Source organism: Trichechus manatus, unplaced genomic scaffold, assembly GCF_000243295.1.
Source record: "Trichechus manatus latirostris isolate Lorelei unplaced genomic scaffold, TriManLat1.0 scaffold00018, whole genome shotgun sequence".
Classification (NCBI taxonomy): domain Eukaryota; kingdom Metazoa; phylum Chordata; class Mammalia; order Sirenia; family Trichechidae; genus Trichechus; species Trichechus manatus.
Genome location: NW_004443954.1, coordinates 3892358 through 3915219, shown reverse-complemented (window position 1 = coordinate 3915219; position 22862 = coordinate 3892358). Strand labels below are relative to the sequence as shown.

Genomic DNA, 22862 nt, shown 5'->3' with positions numbered 1-22862 from the left:
AATGTTTTTCTGTTCAATCTAGGGGACTCTGAGTAAGTTTATACTCCAGGGTAGTGGGTACAAACATACCAACTGGCTGTTATGATCGGATGGCCTTTCTAACTCTAGAAAGCAAACTGTAGCTTGTAAGTCAGATTATCTCATTTCTGTTACTTGTTTTGTTATTCTAAGCTTTATATAAAATACTCACCAAAAGTTCAGTTGTGCTCTGGGGATTAAGGAAAAGATCAAGTCTCTACTCAAGGTCAAAGTACAAAGAGGGAGGCAATGACATCCCCTTCCTTCTGAAGGGCGCTGTGGTGAAGGCTGTAGTAGTAAAAGCAAGAGCTCCCCAAGGGGAGGGTGTAATCTCAGTCGATGAGAATATGGCTGTTTCTTTCCAGATAAAATTGTTGTTGCTGTTAGTTGCCATTGAGTTGATTCTGACTCATGGCAACCCCATGTGTGCAGAGCAGAAAGGCTTCCTAGGGTTTTTATGGCTGTGACCTTTGGGAAGCAGATCACCAGGCTTGTCTTTAGAGGCACCTCTAGGTGGGTTCAAACCACCAACCTTTCTGCTAGTAGGGAAGCACTTACTCTACCTGTGTCGCCCAGAGTCTCCTTTTCTATATAAAGATCCTCCCATAATTTCCAAATTTGAAGGATCCCGATTTTATTTTATAAAGCAGGAATTTCCCTATAAGAGGTAGGAATTGTTTTGTTATAGTTCAATGAGTCATGGTTGCACTAAACATTAAATTCTATACTCTTGCTGTAAGGTAGATTTTACCCAGGGTGTCCTGGACTAAGTCACTGCCTTTATCACTTCTTCTCCCTGCAGCTATCCCATCTGCTGCTTCTATACCCCGTTACTTAGCCCACTCCTGTCTTCAAGCCTCCTCTTAAAACATGCACAACACTTAACGGATCTGCCCTTCCTACAGCTAATTAAGCTCACTTCTATTAATAAACAATTTGAAATTAAAGCTGCAGAGGAGGGTAAACTGTCTCTCTCCATCACCCCATGGTGTCTGGAACATTCCTCTCTTTTATACCCCTGCTACTGCTAGACCTACAAAAGACCCACTCCACTGATCAGGTGGCACCAAGGGGAAAGGATTCTTGGGAGCCCAAGTTGGACCTACTTAGAAGATATACTATTCACTGTAAGTAAAATGGGCTTTTAGGGCCTGTCTTGGGAATTTTGCCACCATTTATCACAATATTTCTATGAGAAAATGCATTCTAAGCTTCCAGTAACCAACATAAAAACAAACTTCTGGAACATGGCCTATTTTGATGATCACCCAAAATGTTGCCCAGAATTTATCAAAGTATTACAGTTCCAAGAAATCTCATTATTGCAGAGACTTCTATAAACATGTAATATAAACTCCTTATTAATACCCACAGCACTTGCTTTATAAACCACAGTTAAATTTGTTTCTAAACCCAATTAACATTAAAAACCACAAAGTCTTCTCTAAAACTCAATAGTTGAAGAAAATATATAGAAAGTAATTGAATATTAAGGGGAAACACCTGGTAGATACAACATTGTTTTTTTAATTCATAAAAGAACTCTCCAAAACAAAGAGATGTCAAATGTCTCAGAGCTAAGACTAGCAACCTAAATAAAATTTCTTAGCAGAATTCTGAAAACTGAAAGCTCACTCATCTGTATGTCACCTGTAACATTAAAAACAGCTTCATAAATTTTATTGCCATTTTACCCATCGATTAAAAAAAAGACAAGTCAGCACTACTAAAGCAAAATCACTCAACTGAACAGAACATTTGTGAGACAGCATTGTTTTAAACACAGATAAAGTAAATTTAGGGGCCCTGGTGGCACAGTGGTTAAGTGTTCGGCTGCTAACCAAAAGGTGAGCAGTTCGAATCCACCAGCCACTCCTTGGAAATTCTATGGGGCAGTTCTCCTGTGTCCTATAGGGTCACTATGAGTCAGAATTGACTCAAAGGCAATGGGTTTTCTGAAAGTGAATTTAACAGTATTGTACTTGCACTTCAGAGCATGAATAATAAATTAATAAAATTAGCCTCATATGAAAGAATAGAGGATGCTGTTTACTTTCCCTAGTCTAGGACAAAAATTGTTGAAATTAGGATTAGAAAGATAAATCCCTTCCTGTAAAAAGTTATGAATCTGGCATTATCAGATTTAAGGCATGGCTGTACTTCCCTCGTTAAAGAATCATGATACACTTGAAGAAACAAGCAAAAAACTTACAGTAATTATGCTTTTGGTGCTATTTTCCTTGTATTCACCTTTGTGGAGAATAATGCTTAAGCTTTTAGCACACAGAACTCAAAAAAGATCTTGAGAGCATTAAAAAAAAAAAAAAAAAAGCAGCCACTGCTCAAAATAAAACTCAAACACAAACCAATCCAGAATTATAAAAGGCCATTTTTTTAATTTAAGAATTTGCTTTTTTCTTTTGCTTTTGTTTCAGAGAAGTATGAAAAATGTTAAACTTTTGTGACTTTTAGAAAAAACAAAATTTTATTTAATAAACATACTACATATTTTCAACAGTTACTAATGCAAAATTAAGTGGTAAGCTTTGGGCCTGCCTGCCTGTCTGTAAGAGCAAAACAAAGGCAAACAGACTCCTGCAACTGCATCACAGGAGATTTATTACCAAGTTATTAGTCCTTGAATGCTCGTTCAGTGGCAAGAAAACATAGGCTACAATTCCCTGGGAATGAAAGCAAGAAAGTAGAAAGGCCAAAGGTAGAATAAATGGCTATCAAGCTGGGAGGAAAAGGTAGAAGACAAGTATATATTAAATACTGCATACAATTTCATAAAGGACACAGATTTTCTGAAGCTTGTGTTTAAACTCCAAGTTATTAACTCTTGATGAACACAGCAGTTTTCCAATGAAGAAGTAATTCTCTGCTGCTATAGTCCAGGGTCAACTAAGTTCAAACCAATATTCAAAAAGTCCCTTATTCACATTAGAGAACCAGTCACCTCCTATAAAGCACACACTCAGAAATAATAATGAATCATAGCCTGATTTTATGGACGGTGGCCGAAGTGAATTTTTAAAGAAATACTTACAGGCCATGTGTAGTCACTGAATTGTCTGAGGATGCATTATTTATTCTCAATTTACAGACGAGTTAACTGCGGAATAGAAGGTTGAGTAACCCGCTCAAATCCACACAGCTTCAATCCACACTCCAGAGTCTGTGCTCACAACTAGACTAGAATATAATAAAGTCTAACAATTACAATAACAATTATTGAGCAAAGGCAAAAGCTAAGCAATTTACAGGCATATTGTTCCATCCTCAAATGCCCCTATGTGGTAATTATTATTTTAACCCCTAGAAAGATGTTTACAAGGAGCCCTGGCAGCACAGCAGTTAAGCACTCCGATGCTAAGCGAAAGGTCAGTGGTCAGAACCCACTGGGCGCTCTGCGGGAGAGAGATATGACAGTCTGCTTCTATAAATATTTACAGCCTTGGAAACCCTAAGGGGCAGTTCTACTCAGTTCTACAGGGTCACCATCAGTTGGAATTGACTCAACAGCAATGGGTTTAAGGCAGCAGTGGGTTGAAGATGTTTACTAAGGAGCCCTGGTGGCATAGTGGATGAGCACTCAGCTGCTAATCAAAAGGCCAGTGGTTTGAACACCCACCAGCTGCTCCGCGGGAGAAAGACACAGCTGTCTGCTTCCCTATAGGGTCATTATGAGTCGGAATCAACTCGATGGCTCTATGGGAGAGAGACCTGGTGATCTACTCCCATAAAGATTACAGCCTAGAAAACGCTATGTGGTGGTTCTACTCTATCACATGGGGTCAACTATGAGTTGGACTGAACTCAACAGCACCTAACAACAACAAAACAACTGTTTTTGGCCAAATGCCTAAGAGGCAAAAATCTGATGCTCTCTTAGAAATAATTGTAGCTTCAAAGAAAACTGAGTATTACAAAATATTTTTTATCACATGTATGGAGGTTATTGAGGTAAAATTTACATGTAATAAAATGGGCCTATTTTAAGTGCATAGTTTGATGAGTTTCGTTCCTGATCTTACATCAAATATTCAGTCTTTCATCATAAAAAGTTAGTTAAAGGCTATTTAGAGAAGCCCTCTGTCAGCTGAAGGAAGTTCTCTTCCATTTCTAGTTTGCTGAGAGTCTGTATCATGAATGTGTGGTGAATTTTGTCAAATGCTTTTTTCTGCATCTAACTAGATGCTCATGTGGTGTTTCTCCTTTATTCTGTTAATACAGTTAATTATTTTGATTACTGAATGTTAGATCAATTTTGCTTTCCTAGGATAAACTCCACTTACAGTCTTATGTTACTTATATTTTGCTGAATTTTATTTACTAATATTTTCTTAAAGATTTTTACATCTGTGATCATGAGGGATATTGATAACAAGTTTTCTTCTCCTGTAAGGTCTTTGTCTAGTTATAGTATAACATTGGCTTCACAGACTAAGCTGGGAAGTGTTCCTTTCTCCTGTTTTCTGACAGTACTGATATTATTTCTTCCTCAAATGTTCAGTAGAATTTACCTGTGAAACCATTTGAGATTGGAATTTTCTTTGTGGAAAAGTTTTTAATTGCAAATTCAATTTCTCTGGCAGGGTTATTCAGGGTTTTTTTCTTAATGTGTTCTTAATCAGTTTTAATAATTTATGCCTTCTAATAAATTTGCCCAGGTCATCAAAGTAGGGGTCAGCAAGCTTTTTTCTTAAAGGGACAGAGAGTAAATATTTTAGACTTGTGGGTCATACGGCCTCTGTCACAATTACCTGTGCCATTATAGTTCAAAAACAATACATAAGTGGATGGGCACAGTCATGTTCCAATAAAACTTCATTTACAAAAACAGGTGGTGAGCCTGTGGACCATGGTTTGCCAACTCCTGATCTAAGTTATTAAATGTATAAACAGAAAGTTGTTCATAAAGCTCCCTTATATTCTTTTTAATGTTAGCAGGATCTATAATGATGTTGCATTTTTCACTCCTGACATTGGCAATGTTATCTTTTCCTTCTCTCTTATCAGTCCAGCTAGAAGTTTATCGATTTCATCAATCTTTTCGCAGAACCACCTGTTGGTTTCATTGATTTTTCTCTATTGTCTGTCTATTTTCAATTCATTGGTTTCTGTTCCTATCTTTATTATTATTTTTTGTACTTCGTACTTTATTATTTTTGTACTTTGGGTTTAATTTTGTCTTTTTCTAGCTTCTTAAAGTGGAAGTCTAAAGCATTAATCTTGGACCTTTTTTCTTTTCTCATATAAGCAGTTAAAACTATACACAGCCCTCTAAGCGCTGCTTTAGGTGCGTCCTACATATTTCAATGCTAAATTTTCATCTTCATTCAGTTCAAAGTATTTTTTTATTTTCTTTGTAATTTCTTTTTTGACCCATGCATTATTCAGAAACGTGTGTTGTTTAATTTCCAAATACTGGTGGAATTTTCCAGATATTTTTGTGAAACTGTTTTCTAATTTAATGCCTCTTGAATATGCTGAGAATTGTTGCCCAGCATATGATCTATCTTGGTGAATGTTCCATGTGACTTGAAAAAAAGTATATTCTGCCGTTATTGGATAGAGAGTTCCATAACACTAGTTGACAGTGGTACTGATATCTACAGTGCATGGCCTTTCTCACCATGGACTTGTAACTCCCACCCAAGTGATTGGGTGGGACTATGCAAATAAGGTAATTGTGGCCCATTGGTCAGTTCTGCTATCCCACTAGGCTTAAAATGAGCCATCCCAGAGGCAGGAAAGGGGAATCTCACCACCACCAAGGAAGAAGAGCCAGGAGTGGAGCACATCCTTTGGATCCAGGATTCCTGCGCTGAGAAGCTCCTGGAAATCAGGAGACTGAAAGAGAGAGTTATAACACTGAAGAGAGCTGTGATCTGAAGATGGCAAAATGTGGTATCAGAGAAATGGCAGCAGCAGAGGCAGGAGACAGCACGGTGGGCTTCCCCATCCACGGCATGAGAAAGCTAAGTGTCTTTAGGCAGGAAGCTTGCTGGCAGAGTAGGGTGTCTCTGGGCACATACAGGCAGAGCTAAAAGAGCTTTGTAACACTTGCTGAGCAGGGCCAGAGAGAGGCATGCCTGTGGGGATAGCTGAGAAGAGGCTGTCCTGATGAAAGAACTGTATCCTGAGCGTTCCTGAACCAGAACTGTAACCCTGTTACTTCCCTAATAAACCCCATAATTGTGAGTATTGTCTGTGAGTTCTGTGTGGCCATTGCAACGAATTACAGAACTCAGCGGAGATGTACAGAGTGCTGTGGGAGGGACGTTTGATGTCAGAATTGGTAAAGATGGTGGAGAGAGGAGGCATATCTGACCTCTGCCTCCTAGGAATCAGCCTTAGGCTATTGATCTTGATTCTCCTTCCCCCCTGTGATGTTACAGGAGGTCAGATGCCACCTCCACACTATTTCTACAAAGTCTGTATTATTGCTACTTTTCTGTCTTATTCTAAGGTCTGTTAGTAGGTGCACGTATATTTAGAACTGTCAGGTCTTCTTGATGATTTTATCCTTTTATTATTATGAGATATCTTTCTCTCTGGTAATATTTTGTGTTATAAAGTCTACTTTGGTCAATGTTAATATAGCCACTCCAGCTTTATTATGATTAGTGGTTCTGTGATATATCGTTCTCTATCCTATACTTTTAACCTATCTGCATCCTTCTATTTAAAATGGATTTCTTTACATAGCATATGGTTGTATTTTCTGTTTTATCCAGTCTGACATTTGATACCTTTTAACTAGAATGTTTAGACCATTTACATTTAATGTAATTATCAGCGTGGTTGGTTTTAAATCTACCATCTTGTTCCCTGTTTTCTAATTTGCCCTATGTGTTCTTTTTTCCATTCTCCCACCTCTTTTTTAGATTACAATTTTTTATAATTCTATTTTATCTCCACTATTGGAGTCTTAGCTATTCTTCTTTGGTTTTCTTTTATTTGCTCTGCAGTTTACAACATGCATCTTTAACTTGTCACAATTTCCCTTCACATCATTTTATATCAGTTCATGTACAGTGCAGGAAAATTACAGCAGCATACTTTATTTCCACCTTTACATCCTTTGTTCTATTGCTGTCATAATTTTACTTCTACCTGTTATAAAATCCACAAAATACTATTATTTTTGCATTAAATGGTCAATTTCACATAAACTTTTTAATGTTCTTTATATTTATCCACATATTTACCATTTCCCATGCTTTTCATTACTTATTTTTTAATACCCTTGGCCTGAAGAACTTCATTGGATATTTATCGCAGGACAGCTCTGTTGGCAACAAAGCCCTCACCTTGTGTCTGGGGGGGAAAAAAATCTTTATTTTGCCTCCATTCTTGAAGATATTTTCATTGGGTACAGAATTCCACATTGGTATCATTTTTTTCTTTCAGCACTTTAAAATATTGTTTCATTGTCTTCCAGTTTTCATAGTTTGTGCTAAGAAGGTGTTCCTCTGTATGCAACATGTCTTCCTTCTCTGGCTACTTTTAAAATGTTCTTATCACTGGTCTTCAGCAATTTGATTATAACGTACCTTGATGTAGTTTCCTTGGAGTTTACTCCGTTTGGGGATCACTGCACTTCTTCGCTCCATAGATTTATATACTTTTCATCAAATCTGGATTTTTTTCAGTCGTTGTTGTTGTTGTTAGGTGTCATCAAGTTGGTTCCAACTCACAGTGACCCTATGGACAACAGAATGAAACACTGCCTGGTTGTGCCCCATCCTCACAACTGTTGTTATGCTTGAGCCCACTGTTGCAGCCACTGTGTCAATCCATTTTGCTGAGGGTCTTCTTTTTCACTGACTCTCTACCGAGCATGATGCCCTTCTCCAGGGACTGGTCCCTCCTGATAACACATCCAAAGTATATGAGATGAAGTCTCACCATCCTCGCTTCCAATGAGCACTCTGGCTGTACTTCTTCCAAGACAGATTTGTTTGTTCTTCTGGCAGTCTGTGGTATATTCAATATTCTTTGCCAACACTGTAATTCAAAGGCATCAATTTTTCTTCGGTCTTCCTTACTCACTGTCCAGCTTTCACATGCATATGAGGCAACTGAAAACACCGTGGCTTGGGTCAGGTGCACTTTAGTCCTTAAAGTAACATCTTTGCTTTTTAACACTTTAAAAAGGTCTTTTGTAGCAGATTTGCCGAACACAATGCATCATTTGATTTCTGACTATTACTTCCATTGGTGTTGACTGTAGATCCAAGTAAAATAAAATCCTTGACAACTTCAATCTTTTCTCCATTTATCATCATGTTGCTTACTGGTCCAGTTGTGAGGATTTTTGTTTTCTTTATGTTGAGGTGTAATCCATACTGAAGGCTGTGGTCTTTTATCTTCATCAGTAAGTGCTTCAAGTCCTCTTCACTTTCAGCAAGCAAGGTTGTGTCATCTGCATAATGCAGGTTGTTAATGAGTCTTCCTCCAATCCTAATGCTGCATTCTTCTTCGTATAGTCCAGCTTCTTGGATTATCTGCTCAGCATACAGATTGAACAAGTATGGTGAAAGGATACAACCCTGATGCACACCTTTCCTGACTTTAAACCACACAGTATCCCCTTGTTCTGTTTGAATGACTGTCTCTTGGTCTAAGTGTAGGTTCCCGATGAGTACAATTAAGCCATTACTCTTTGAATATTTTTCTGTCCCACCCTTCATCCTAGAACTCCAATTACACATATAATAGATACACCACTTAATATTGTACCACAGATCTCTGAGGCTTTATTTATTTTGTTCCAGCCTTTTGTTTCTTTTTGTTTCAGTATGTATAGTTCCTGTTGTTATACCTTAAAGTTCACTGATCTTCTGCAGTGTCTAAGCTACTGTTAATTCCATGCAATGATAATTTTCCTTTTATTTATGATTTTCATCTATAGTAGTTCCATCTGGTTATTTTTTTATCTTGCCCATTTCTCTCCTCATTGTGTTCATAATTTCCTTGAAATCCTTGATTATAATATCTGTTTTAACATACTTATCTGATAAAGTTCATCATCTCCATTATTTCTGGATCTGTTTCAACTGACTAATTTTTCTCCTGATCACGGGTCACATTTTCCTCCTTCTTGGTAGGTTTCGTAATTTGTTATTGAATATTAGACAATGTGAATTTTACATTGTTGACTGCTGGATTTTGTTCTCTTCCTTTAAAGAGTGCTGGATTTTGTTCTGGTAGACAGTTAAAGATACTTTGTAGATCAGGTTGATCTTCGTGAAACTTGTTTTTAATCTTTGTTGGGGCAAGTTTAGAGTAGCCTTTATACTAGGGCTAACTTAGCTGTACCATAAGGCATGATGCTTCTAGGGTTTCTCTACTCAATGCCCTGGGTATTCAGTAAGGAGTTTCCACTCCTTTGGTTGAAACTCAAATGCCTTTCAACCCTGGGTGATCTTTATGTATTGTTCATCTCACAGGTGGTTCTTTTCCTGGCCACAGGTATTTTTACCCTATTCATATACAGCTTAGATACCAGCAACAGAATCAACAGCACCCTTATGGACATTTCTGGGGCTGCTTCTCTATGTATCTCCCTCCTCCACATTTTTCCTCACCACAAATTCCACTTTGGCCTTCCTAAACTCCAATCTCTATATTCTCAACTCAGTAAGACCACAGTGCTCTGTTTGGGATTCCTCTCCCTGTACCAAAAGTAACTCTAGGCAAAAAAACCCAGGGTGATCATAGGGCTCACGTCATGTTTCCTTTCTTTTCAAAGATCACAGTCCTGTGCTGCCTATGATCCAATGTCTATGATTTATTTAACGTTCAATGATCTATGTCCAATGTCTAAAACAATTTTATGTATTTTATTAGGTTTTCTAGTTATGGTACGAGGGTTAAGGCTGGTCCCAGTTTCTCTGTCATGACCAGAAGCATAAGCTTCCAAAATGTATTTTTTAATTATCTGATTTTTATTTAATACTTGGGGAAACATGTTTTGGTGCCTTCCTCATATCTCACTTCAGAGAAAAAAGTAATGATTTTCTATTTCATAAAATAGAAGAGTGTCACATCTGGTCTTATCAAGCAATGCGTTTTGCTTTAACGGGTTCCAGTGTTCACTAGGTTCCTATTTATTCTTAATTTTAAACACATTCAGCCTGAGACAAGAGCTTCTGACCCAGAATCATCCTCTCATTTACCTGAAATTATCTTCCTGGCTCTCTGATTCTCTGGTTTCATGACGAGTTCACACTCCTTTATCCTTGGTAACCTTTTCAAATTTTCTTCTCTGGCTTAATGAGAGTTTTTAAAGGACAACATATTTTTAATATGTCTTTATTATGGGTTTTATTTCCACAAAACAAAAAACATCTCTAAGTTAACAATGCAAGTTTATGTGAAAACTTACAGAATTTTATCTTGTAGCCTACCTTTCAGCTCTACGTATAAAGTACTGTCCTCATGAAGAAGTGTCAGTTAAAAAAAAAAATTCCTGACATATTACTCCACATATAAAGCATATGAAAATACAGTCCCCAAACCAAGGGATGTAGTACACAAAAGGCAAAGTTTTATATATATAAAACCAAAAAAAACCAAACCCATTGCCGTCAAGTCAATTCCGACTCATAGCAACCCTACAGGGCAGAGGAGAACTATCCCATAGGGTTTCCCAGGAGCGGCTGCTGGATTAACTGTGGACCTTTTGGTTGGCAGCCAAGCTTTTAACCACTGCATCACCAGAGCTCCGTGTGTGTGTGTGTGTGTGTGTGTGTGTGTGTACATGCGTGTGTATACACACACACATATATATATGCAAACGGTTAAAGTGCTCAAATACTAGCTGAAAGGTTGGCAGTTCAAACAGAGGTGCTTCAGAAGACAGGCCTGGCAATCTGCTTCCAAAAAGTCACAGCCTTGAAAATCTTATGGAGGGGAGTAAGGGGGAGTTAACAGTGATGGAAAACTTGCTCTGAATAAGGGTAGGGTTACACAGCCAATTACTGTAATTGCTGCCAGTAAGCTTTACACCTATAAAAAGTTTAATTGGCAAAAGTTGTGTGACAGATATTCTTAGAATAAAAAAAAACAGAGTAACTGCTGAGGCTGCTTATGTACAACCAAAAAACCTTATGGGATTTGGCAACTCGGTTTGGAGGTATAGGGTCATGGTTTCATGGGACATCCCAGTTAATTGGCCTAATACTGTGTTTAGTGCTTGCTTTGCTGTGCAGTGCCTGGGGTCTTAAAGCTTGTAAGAGGCCACGCAAGGAACAATAATTGGTCTCTGTTCACCTGGAGCAACAGAGGAAGAAGGAGAGTCAGGAATAAGAGAAGGAAATGGAATGTGTGGCTAATGGCCTCCACGAACAACAGTCTCCTTTGCCATGAGACCAGAACTGAATGGTGCCCAGCTACCATTACTGAACATTTTGATCAAAGATTCTACAGAAGAATCCCGGTCAAAAGAGGGAAAATACAGAACAGAATTTCAAACTCTCATGGATTCTAGACTTTCTAAAGCCATGGAGGCTGGATGAACCCCTGAAAATACTGCCCTGGGATAATCTTTAAACCTTAAACCAAAAATATCCCCTAAAATCTTCTTAAAACCAAACAGTCTAACTTAACTAGTAAAAAAATGTCTGCCTTGAGCATTATGGTCTTTTAAGAGCTGTCTATATGTATCAATATGACAACAGCAACTCGAAAGATTAGACAGGAACTGTTACGGATTGAACTGCATCACCCCAAAAATATGTGCTGTAAATCCTAACTGCTATGCCTGTGGTTGGAGCCCTGGTGGCCCAGTGGTTAAGAGCTTGGCTGCTAACCAAAAGGTCAGCAGTTTGAATCCACTAGCCACTCCTTGAAAACTCTATAGGGCAGTTCTACTCTGTCCTATAGAGTAGCCATGAGTCAGAATCAACTCAACAGCAATGGGTATGCCTGTGGTTACAATCCCTTTGGAAATGGGTTATCTCTGTTATGTTAACAAGGCAGGAGTAGTGCAGGGTGTGCCCTGAGTCAATCTCTTACAAGATATAAAAGGAGCAGATTAAGCGAGCAGAGATGGGGGAAGACAGATGACAAGCCACATCGAGATTGCCAAGGAACCAGGAAAAAGAACAAGGACCTTCCCCCAGAGTTGACAGAAAGAGAAAGCCTTCCCCTAGAGCTGGTGCCCTAAATTTGGACTTCTAGCCTCCTAAACTGTGAGAAAATAAATTTCTGCTTGTTAAAGCCATCCATTTGTGGTATTTCTGTTATAGCAGCACTAGGTAACTACGACAGAAACCTTAGGGGGCAGTGAGTTTATGTTAATGGGGAAGGAACTACTCAGAAAAGGAGGGTGAGAACAGTTGTATAACTCGAAGAATGTAATCAATGTCACTGAATTGTATATGTTTTGCTGTGTATAATCTCAACAAAATAAATAATAGAAAAGAAAGGAATTTGTGGAGCAGTTCTTGTCTGCACACTTGGGGTCACAGTGAGTCAAAACTGACTCAACAGTAACAACAAATATATTTTCAGAAGGAATTCTTGCTTTTTACTACTTCATACTTGTTTCACTCACCCAAGAGGCTTTAAAGTTGTATACTTGGCTGACTTTTTCCTGTTAGGTTGAACCGTATGGAACTGACATTTTTATAGCTTAAAAGATTTAAATATCGGCAATCTAATATGGTTTAACCTCTCATTTATCAGTTACTCGCTGGCCTTGGCAAGCTAAGCAAAGTGAACTTACCCAGTCTGTACGTTGTTTTATCAATACACAAGCACCATCTGGTGGCAGAAAGCAATAACAGTAGAGTTTATGCCACTGCTGGTACAAATATTTTCAACGTTTTCCAACTGTTCTACTTTCCAATATGCTTTTTAAAATGGCGTTACAAACTAGGAGGAGTGCTTACAAATGACAGTTTAAACAACCTCAAAATAAACAGAAAACCAACATCACTATAATCAGCATGAGTCATCACTCCATGTAACAAACTTTGAAATAGTCATGTGCCACATAACATCAGGTCAGGCAATGTCCAACTGCATATTCGTCTGTGGTCTGGCACACGCCCTCTGGGGGATGCCCACAGCCCAACTTGGCAGGAAGCCCGCCCCGCCACCACCCAGTCACAGGAACGGGCACTCCCGCTGCTAGGAGAAGTGGATGCCCGATCCTACTCCCAAGTATCCAAGGTTGGCAGGCATCGCAGGCCCGGCCAAGGCCGGGAGGGTGCACCAGGTCACCAAGACTGCTCCCGATGCCCCAGCCCACACCCAGAGCCTCTTCGCCTTGACCTTCATGAGGCTGCACGCTGGGCAGGACCCAGCCAAGCACGCCCCTGAGGCGTCGGCACTGGAAGCTGCCCTAGCTGTGCTCTGCACAGCAGCCCCCGGCCCATTAGCCCGGGAGTCCCCCAGAGCCAGGTGTTCTCACAACGTCCAAATCAAATAACGTCCTATTTCACAGCACATATCGTGAACATTAAGCAATACATAACTGTACAATAATGCAAGTTATTTTCATAAACTAAAATATCAGTTATTTCTAGTTTTATGATAACATAATAAAGTCAGTTTGGATGCTTCAAAAAAACTTATTTCACTCCATCAAATTTTCACTGAATAAATGCCACAGCTATCCATGAAGTTATTTCCAAGTCTCACAGATTTATTTCTCAGGGCTACAGAAGAGACCTTGAAGACTCACTAGGTACGTAGTTGTGCCCGAAGGAACAGGTACCTTTTTAGGCAAAATAACCCAAATCCTTTCCTTGTTGTTTAACTTGCTATGACCCATACATACCACACGTGTTAAAAGAAAACAACTCAACTAACTTAGCTTGTAAGTGACTGGACCAGAAACTGGATACATTGGCCAAAGGCAATCAAGTATCATCTAGACACAAAAAATGCCAACCACTTCTAAGGATGGGAGTGTTTGACATAAAACAATGCCATGAAATTGTTCCAAATTGGATAGCAAACCAACATAACCAAATCCTTCTGGGAAGGAAGTACAAATCCTGGATGAAAGAAGAGCAGATGGGTGACTGGATCTGAGGCTGTATCCTAAACACTGCCAAATTTTCTGCAAGATATACTTCCCATCTCCATTCTGCAAGCTCTGTACTCTGAACTACCTCTTCCCATGTACACTTCCAACAAACTCTCAAGGCCAAAAATAATCTCTGTATACCCTTGGCTGAAGCCTTAAGGAGTGAATGGTGACTACTCCTAATAGCTCACTGGCAACGTAAGGTCATCATATTCAAAACTAAATTCCTCATCCTTCCAAAAGACTGATTCAACTCCTCTCATGGTGAACATTACCTGTCATCAGGATACATGAACGTTCCCGGGCCATGGGACCAGTATGTATCACGTGTGTGATGTGCTTCATGGAGCATGGGATCAATATGGCCCACTTGCATTAATCACCTCCCTGATGACATCTTTTATAAAGTGCTCACCTCCCCGATGGAGAGCATCTCCAGTCAAGACAACCAGAGGGTGATGCAGAGAATGCAGCACTCAGAAGAAGGAAACTCGAACAACAATTATGTGCAGAAAGTACAAAGTGCCTTTAGGTGTCACTCCATGTTTTCTGAAGTTTCACTCAAAATCAAACTGATAACAATTATGTGCAGAAAATGCAATGTTTATTTAGTACTTTGTGTGAATCTCTGGAAAGTTGAGGAAGATTTTATGGCTCAAGTGTAACCAGGAAGGACACTTCCTGGGCCATGGGACTGACAGGTACCACATTGTGTTGTACTTCATGGAACATGGGATCAATATGGCCCACTTGCATTAATCACCTCCCTGATGACATCTTTTATAAAGTGCTCACCTCCCCGATGGAGAGCATCTCCAGTCAAGACAACCAGAGGGTGATGCAGAGAATGCAGCACTCAGAAGAAGGAAACTCGAACAACAATTATGTGCAATTGGCACCCCATTTTTTCAATTAATAAAAAACTACCAAAAAAAAAAAAGATCTATGAACGTTACCCTTAGTACCCCATTTGGCCAATCACTAGAGTCTACGTCCTAAGTATCTTCAGGCTCCATTCCCTCCTCTCCATCTTTACTGTTCCAGGCCATCATCACATTCACCATGGATTATAATAATATCCATATATTTCATCTTTCTCCCTTGAATTTTATGCCTATCCAAACTATTTTTCATATTGTTGCCAAAGCAATATTCCTAAAACATATATCCAATTATTTTACCCCTCAGCTAAAATCCTTTAATGGCTCCCAAACGCCTTCGAGATAAAATCCAAATCTCTTGGTATGACAGATGAGGACATCTTTGCAAGTCCACGAATGAATCAAACTTTCCTAGGTTTCCTTGCCTTTGTCCCCAAAATCTGGCTTGCTTTTCCTTCTCATCTTCACCTGCCTAAATCCTAGTTAACCCTGAAGATTCAGTTATAAAGTGTCATTTCCTCCTGGAAGGCTTTCTTGATTCCCCAGTCTAGGCAAGATGCTTGTTTTCAATGTTTCCATAGCACCATATGGACACATCTATTGCTCTATTATTTCTTCGGACTGTCTTCCTCTTCTACTAGACTCAGAGTCTACTCCACTGTCTTTCATCAATGTCTCTAACACAACATGTGCCATGTGTTTGCTGAATGAATGAGACCTCACAAAATCCCTTTTATTTGGCATTATTATCTCTATTTAGCAAATGAGGAAACAAAAGGAGGTCCAGTGTCTTGCCCAAGATCACACGGCTAAAAGTATCAGAACCAGGGATTTGAACTAAATGTTCTGACCGTTGTGAAAATGAATTTCCCTCAGAATCTTTAACTTTAGGGAGTCATTCTATATCCATTCTATAAAATAATATTGCTCAATATAGTAGTTTGGATGGGGCTAAACCCTATTTATTCAGGGTGGACACACAACCCAAGTTTGGCCAATTAAAGTATCCCCCCCACCCCAAACCCAGTCTGAATGACTAATTCTGGGTTGGACAGTCTACTCAGAGTCTTTCTTGGGACATTTCCAAGAACTAGCCCAATAAAGAGGAGGCAAAAAAGAAAAAAAACCTTGCTCCACCTCTAGTACTACAAGTCTAAGGACGAGGTAGCAAATGAGGTATAGCAAATAGAGTGAGCTTGTTTGAAAATAAAGTTAAGCAGAGGAAAAATGAGAAGAGGGCTAGAAGGAGAAAAAAATGGAAAATGAGGAAGACCAACACTAAATTCCTACCTCCGACCATGCAGAGACCCCCCAGTTACCAGACCAGTGAGTTCCTATTATCACAGTCTGGTCTGAGTTACAGCCCTTTGGCAATCTGCATCTGCAGGCCAGGGGGCTTTCTGGCCATTTGCCAAGCAATAATGCTTCTTTTATCTGTAAATATACAAAATAGATAAACTGTCTCTAGGGGGCCTGATTTCAGCTATTCTAGTCCTCGAGAAAATGTATGTCACTTTTTATAATAAAAATGGGAGAATAAAGGCCTAAAATGTTCTCAAATCTTTACATCCTGTACTTTGTCATATGACTTTTTATATGTTTGCTACTTATAAAATCTCTGTTAGAGAACAGTGTTCCAAATGAGAAAAAAAGTTGGAAGTAGATCTATTCATCGTCCAATATCTTGGCTGTAACAAAGGAAGACAAGTATTTCAGTATCCGGGTCAAATCCACAGTTTGCTCATGGGTAGATCTGTTTTTTACTCTACCCATCATAAAACAGGGCAGGAGAAAAAGCAGTTCTCCCCAGGCCTTCAAATGAGTTCAAGTGGAAAAATCTGACAGTGAAGAACAGATAAAACACAATGGGGGAAGAAAAACACTATGGGTGATACAATGAGATACTATCTCTCCCCTGCAAAAATGGCACGGATCAAAAAACAGAAAACAACAAATGCTGGCAAGGTTGTGGGGAGACTAGAACTCTTAAACCCTGCTGGTGGGATTGTAAAATGGTCCAATCACTATGGAAAACTGTATGGCCCATCTTCAGAAAGGTAGAAATAGAAATACCTTATGATCCAGCAACCCTGCTCCTACGTATATATTTTCTAGAGAAACAGGAGCAGTGACACAAATAGACATATGCACACCTATGTCCGTTGTGGCGTTATTCTCAATAGCAAAAAGATGGAAACAACCTAAGTGCCCATCAATGGATGAATGGATAAACGAATTGTGGTACATATATACAATGGAACACTACACAATTATAAAAAATAATGAGGAGTCCAGGAAACATAACTTGGATGAATCTGGAGGACATAATGCTGAATGAAAAAAGTCAATCACAAAAGGGCAAATACTATATCATCTTACTTTTATAAAAAGTCAAGAATAGGTTCAAGCAATGTTCTTAGATGGTTACCAGGGATGGAAGTGGGAAGGTAAGGGAAAACACTTTCTAGATATTACACACTTGTTATTTTTGGTGATGGAAAAGGCAATATCCAATATGGGTGAAGTCTGTACAACTTGACCAAGGTAAATGAAGACACTAAGAAGCATGCAAGAATAAGGGACAATTTTGGTAAATGCTATAACTTATATAATTTTGCAGCAACAGCAATAACAACCAAAAAATGTGTGTGGTTGTGTATGCATATATGTGTATAGGAAGGCATATGTGAGTACAGGTGTGTGCATATATAGGTCTATCTATAGGCATATGTATATACATGTTTGTGTATGCTGCATATATAGTCATATAGATAATAAAGCACACAAGGGGCACAGTTATGGAGACTTCCTAGACATATCCAAACACCTCACGGCTTGGTTTACTGGGTTAAAAGGCTTGGGACCTTAGTCTCTGGGGACAACTCGGTCAATTGGCATGACGCAGTTCATAAAGAAAACGTTCTACATCCTAGTTTGGTGAACAGCGTCTAGAGTCTTAAAAGCTTGCAAGCGGCCATCTAAGATACAACTATTGGTCTCTACTTGTCTAGAGCAAAACAGAATGAAGGAAACCAAAGACTCAAAGAAGACAGTTCACAGGACTAACAGCCCGTGTGAACCATGGCCTCATCTAGCCCAAGACCAGAATTAGATGGTGCCCAGCTACCACTACTGACCATTCTGACCAGGGACACAGCAGAAGGTCCCAGATAGAATGGGAGAAAAATGTAGAACAAAATGCCAATTCCTAAAAAAAATACCAGACCTACTAGACTGATAGAGACTAGAGGAACCCCTGAGACTATGGTCCTAAGATAACCTTTGAACTTGGAACTGGAGCCACTCCTGGAGGCCATCTTTCAGCCAAATAATAAACTGGCTTATAAAATAAACAATATCACCCCTGAGTACTGTGCTCCCTTAAGTAATCAACTATATGAGACCAAACGGTCAACACTTACCCTAAAGCAAAGATGGGAAGGTAAGGAGGGGCAGGGAAGCTAGATTAATGGAAACAGAACAAACAGAATGAAAATAATAAGTATGCTGACAACTGTGAAAAATGTAACCAATGTCACGGAACAATTTGTATATAAATTGTTAAATCTAATTTGCTGTGTAAACTTTCACCTAAAACACAATGAAATATTATTTAAAAAAAAAACACTACGGGTAATATCTAATTATTAGTTAATATTATCTTAAATAGAAAATGAGAGGACCTTTTCAAAAAATCCCTCTAAATGATATCAGATTCTTAGACTTTTTAATCTTTCACTCTCTACCTTATTAAGAAGCTACTATTTAACTTGATGTCCTTCAAGGAGAAGGGAATCTCCCCTGATCTCTGGCTCCAAATTCCCTGTAATATATTCATATTTGTCATCTGAAAAGTAAAGCCATGTATGAAGCCAGAATTTTAACAGCCTACAGAGTAAAGGCTAGGTCTGCCCTTTGGTGAGCAGAGAACCATGCTGAAGTGGAAGCATGGCTTTGGCGGCTGAACAGTTCTTCCCTGTTCTCTTTTACCCTTTTTGTGATCTGCAGAAAATTTTGAAGACTCTCCAAACACCTGAAAGGAAAATCCACTTTATCCATTGAACAGGAATGGTCTAAGGCGCAACCCTCAGAAGAAGTCATAAATAAAATTCTTACACCCCTCGTGACAACCATGGAATCAGATCTTGAAACTAAAAATTGTCAACAAAGGAAAAATGGCAACATTCTTAACAGAAAATCTACCCACTGCCGTTGAGCCGATTCTGACTCATAGATTCTGTTTATGACGGAGCAGAACTGCCCCATTGGGTTCTAAGGCTGTAAATCTTCACGGAAGCAGACTGCCACATCTTTCTTCTGCAGAGCGGCTGGTGAGTCCAACCCACTGACCTTTCAGCTTAGCTGGTGAGCACTTAACCACTGCATCACCAGGACTCCTTAACAGAAAATCTAGGGAGAATAAAATCAAACTAAACCACATGACTACACGATCCCCGTTACCTCCTCTGATCTCATCTCCCAAATGCCCTTCTCCTTGCTCACTTGTTTGCAGGCACACTGGCTTCTTGGTTGTTCATCAACATGCCTGCGTCTTTGCACTTGTTGTTTCTTCTGCCTGAGATGCTCTCTCCCTGATATTCTCACTGCTTGTTCCCCTCTTCTTTAGCTCTTTATCAAACATCACCATATCTAAAAGGATACTCTCCTTCCCTGGTTTTTTCGTTCTCCTGAGTCTCTGTCACTATCTAACACACTGTCTATATTATTTCTCTTACTGACTGACCGTCTCCCCACTAGAACACGAGCTCCATCAGACAAGGATTGTTGTCTGATTTTTCAATGCTTTAGCATTAAATTTCTTTCATTTAAAAGCAATAAATTCACTAGTCAAAACTCTAGCAAAATTTCAGTAGAAGACCATAGATAGAAAATACAACAAAATGTTTAAACATAATACCCTTACGAATCTATCCATTATAGTACATTCAAAATAAAATATCTCTCAAGTGTAAAATAGACAATGTGTTCCTAATTCAGGTGATCAAACATATCTGTTGTGTTTAAGTGGGCAACTAGTTTTATATTAGGTAGTCTTAGACTGGAAGAAAGACCATGGGTATGTTACACAGAAGAAGAGAAAGCAAAGGAACAATAACAGAAATATTACATTGCCCCTGCCTACTACTGCAGAGTCCAGTGTGGACTCCAATTTGAAAGCTAAGAAACCTGCCACTGGATGATCCACAGGGAACACCACCGAAGAGGATGGGACTGAAACAACATACCAGGGGAACCCAGAAAACTGAGGATTTAGGCCAAGTGAGCAAGGACAGGATGGCAGATACCTTCTGAAAGCATTATCTGAGCAAAAAAAAAGGACAAGTCATCAATGCAGATTTCAGCAGGGCAGGCAAAAGAGACGCACAGCCACCTGGTGGTCAGTGGACATTAGCACCTAACAAAAGCATCAGCAAATACCTGATTACACATGGAAAATAATTTCTTAGGCATAAAAACAGTGGGAGAAATCACAAAAGAAAAAAATCAATACATCAGAGTGCATAATATTTAACACTGTAGTACATGAAAAACACAAAATTAAAAGCCAAATTTTTAAAAGCAGGGAAATTACAACAAATAAGATAGACTTAATGCTAATATCCTCAACACAAAAACATTTGAAAAACTGTCAAGCAATGCAATAAAAAATCAGACCAATCAAAAAGGAAGAACAGCTAATAAACATTTGAAAAACTGTTCAGCCTCACTAGTAACCAATAAAACCGAAATAAAAACAACATACTACTTTTAACTATCAAGCAAGACAAATTTTCTTAAACTTAAAATAGTGTTATCAGAGTAGAACAGTCATTCTTGGATACTGTAAGAAATTAGTGTAAACTTTAATGGAATTGGGCAACACATTATTCCTTTTTACCCCAATACTCACCTTCTAGTAATCTAGCTTAAGGAAAAAAATCAGTGATGCGAACCAGGATTTATGTATGAAGTCTACTGCAGCATTATTTATAATAGCAAAACGATAAAGAAAGAAAAGAAACAACCTAGATGATCAACAAAAGGCATAAAATTATAAAGTATACCTTGGCCACATGAAGCATTATGTAGCCATCAAAAAAGTTTTCAAAGATTACAGATATGAAAAACAATTACTATTAAATGAAAAGAAGGCACAAAAAATGCACATACAGGATAAACATATACAATGAAATACTATTCAGCAATAAAAAAGGATGAACTCCAGACACAGGCAACATCGATGAATCTCAATAAAACAAAAACAAACAGAACCAAAAAACATTAGGTAAAGTAAAAGAAGTCAGACACAAACAAGTAAATACTGTATGGGTCTATTTACATGAAGTTCAATGACAGGCAAAACAAATCTATGGCAACAGATGTTAGAATAGTGGTTACTTGTGGGAAGGCATGTATCAACTGCAAAGAGGCAGGCGGAAACTCACAGGGGTGAAGAAAACGTTCTACATCTTGAGCTAGGTTGTGATCACGTAAAGATATACATGTGTAAAAATTCATCAAATAAAGAGTAAGTACATATATACATAAATACAATAATGACGTTATCAAGATGTATACTTAAAATGTGTGCATTTTCCCATACATATTATACCTCAATAAAGTACTATAAAAATTGCATATAAAGGATAACTTTGATTTTGTTTAATGTATTCATATGCAAAAATATATATATATATATAAAGTATGTCAAAACATTAACAGTAGTTAATTCTGGAATTACAAAATATTTATATTTTCTTTTTACCTTTCTGCATTTTCCACCTTCTCTACAATGAGCTACATGACTTTTATGATCAGAAAAAAAAAAACTAAACTTTATTTTGAAAATTGTGTCACTTTCAAAAGAAAATTCTGTTATACTTGTAACTATCATGAACTCATGCAATGTCCATAAAAACTCAGTAAATCCTTGCTTCCTCCAATAAATTTCCTATAAATTACAAACTCATACTTGTGATTCACTAGAACAAATAAGAAAAACACTGAGAAAGGCATCTACTACAGTGGCTTGGCGAATGCATGAGAAAGTCACTGGGAAGTCAGCACTATAAACTGTGCAGTGATTTTAGAAATGGATCCTGCAACAAATACAGGGCTCTTATGACTCAATAAAAACTAGTTCCTGAAAACTGATTTTTTTTAATGATATTTTTTAAAATATTCCTTGTCACCCTGATTTATCCAAATTTCATGCAAAATGTCCAAAGTAAATTTTATTTTCAATGAAAATACTCTGAGTTTTAGAAACTTTCACAACATGTATAAAATAGTAACATAAGAACAGAACCAAAGGAGAGATACAAACCTCTGATTGTACATGCCCCGAAAGTTGTAATTAGCTCTATAATTTGGGAATGGCTTTGGGTCTAATGGCCTGTAGATGGCAGGCTCTCCCCTTTTCATAGCAAGCCCATTCAGTTCCACAGTTGGAGTTATACTGCCTGTTCAAAAAAAAGGCACACAAGTGAAATATTTCCACAATACATCATGCATGCTACATTTGTAAGACATTTCATTACCATGACAGAAGGTAGGGGTGGATGGCCGATCTGCCCAAACAAACTAAACAAACATGAAAATAGTCTCTAATAAAATCTCTGCGGTTTTTGCAACACTGTCTATGCATTAACAACCAAAAATTCAACTTTTCAGTCATACTGTTTCAAAACAATGCACACAAAAAATCCTTAGATGGCTAATTTTGGATATTATTAAAGAAAGTACTGAACTTCAACATTACTTACCCCAGAAAGCTTGCATGTATTTAATCAGTAAAAATATTATCCTCTGTGAATAATTTATTTACACTTTGGTTAGCAAGCAACTAAACATTAGAAATGAATACAGGGGCATCAGTAAAAATTACTAATTATGAAAAGTAATTCTTG

The 22862-nt window shown here is 38.3% G+C and overlaps 1 protein-coding gene across 4 annotated transcripts in view; it reads right to left on the bottom strand.

The window, feature by feature from the left end:
- The window catches only part of STAU2 (staufen double-stranded RNA binding protein 2), a 372566-nt gene that overhangs the window by 283005 nt on the left and 66699 nt on the right, over positions 1-22862 (bottom strand). For all 4 annotated transcript variants that reach the window (XM_023727735.1, XM_012554441.2, XM_023727736.1 and 1 more), the window contains one exon: positions 22280-22415. In XM_023727735.1, the coding sequence (XP_023583503.1) occupies positions 22280-22415 (136 nt within the window). The remainder of the gene's footprint in view (positions 1-22279; positions 22416-22862) is intronic.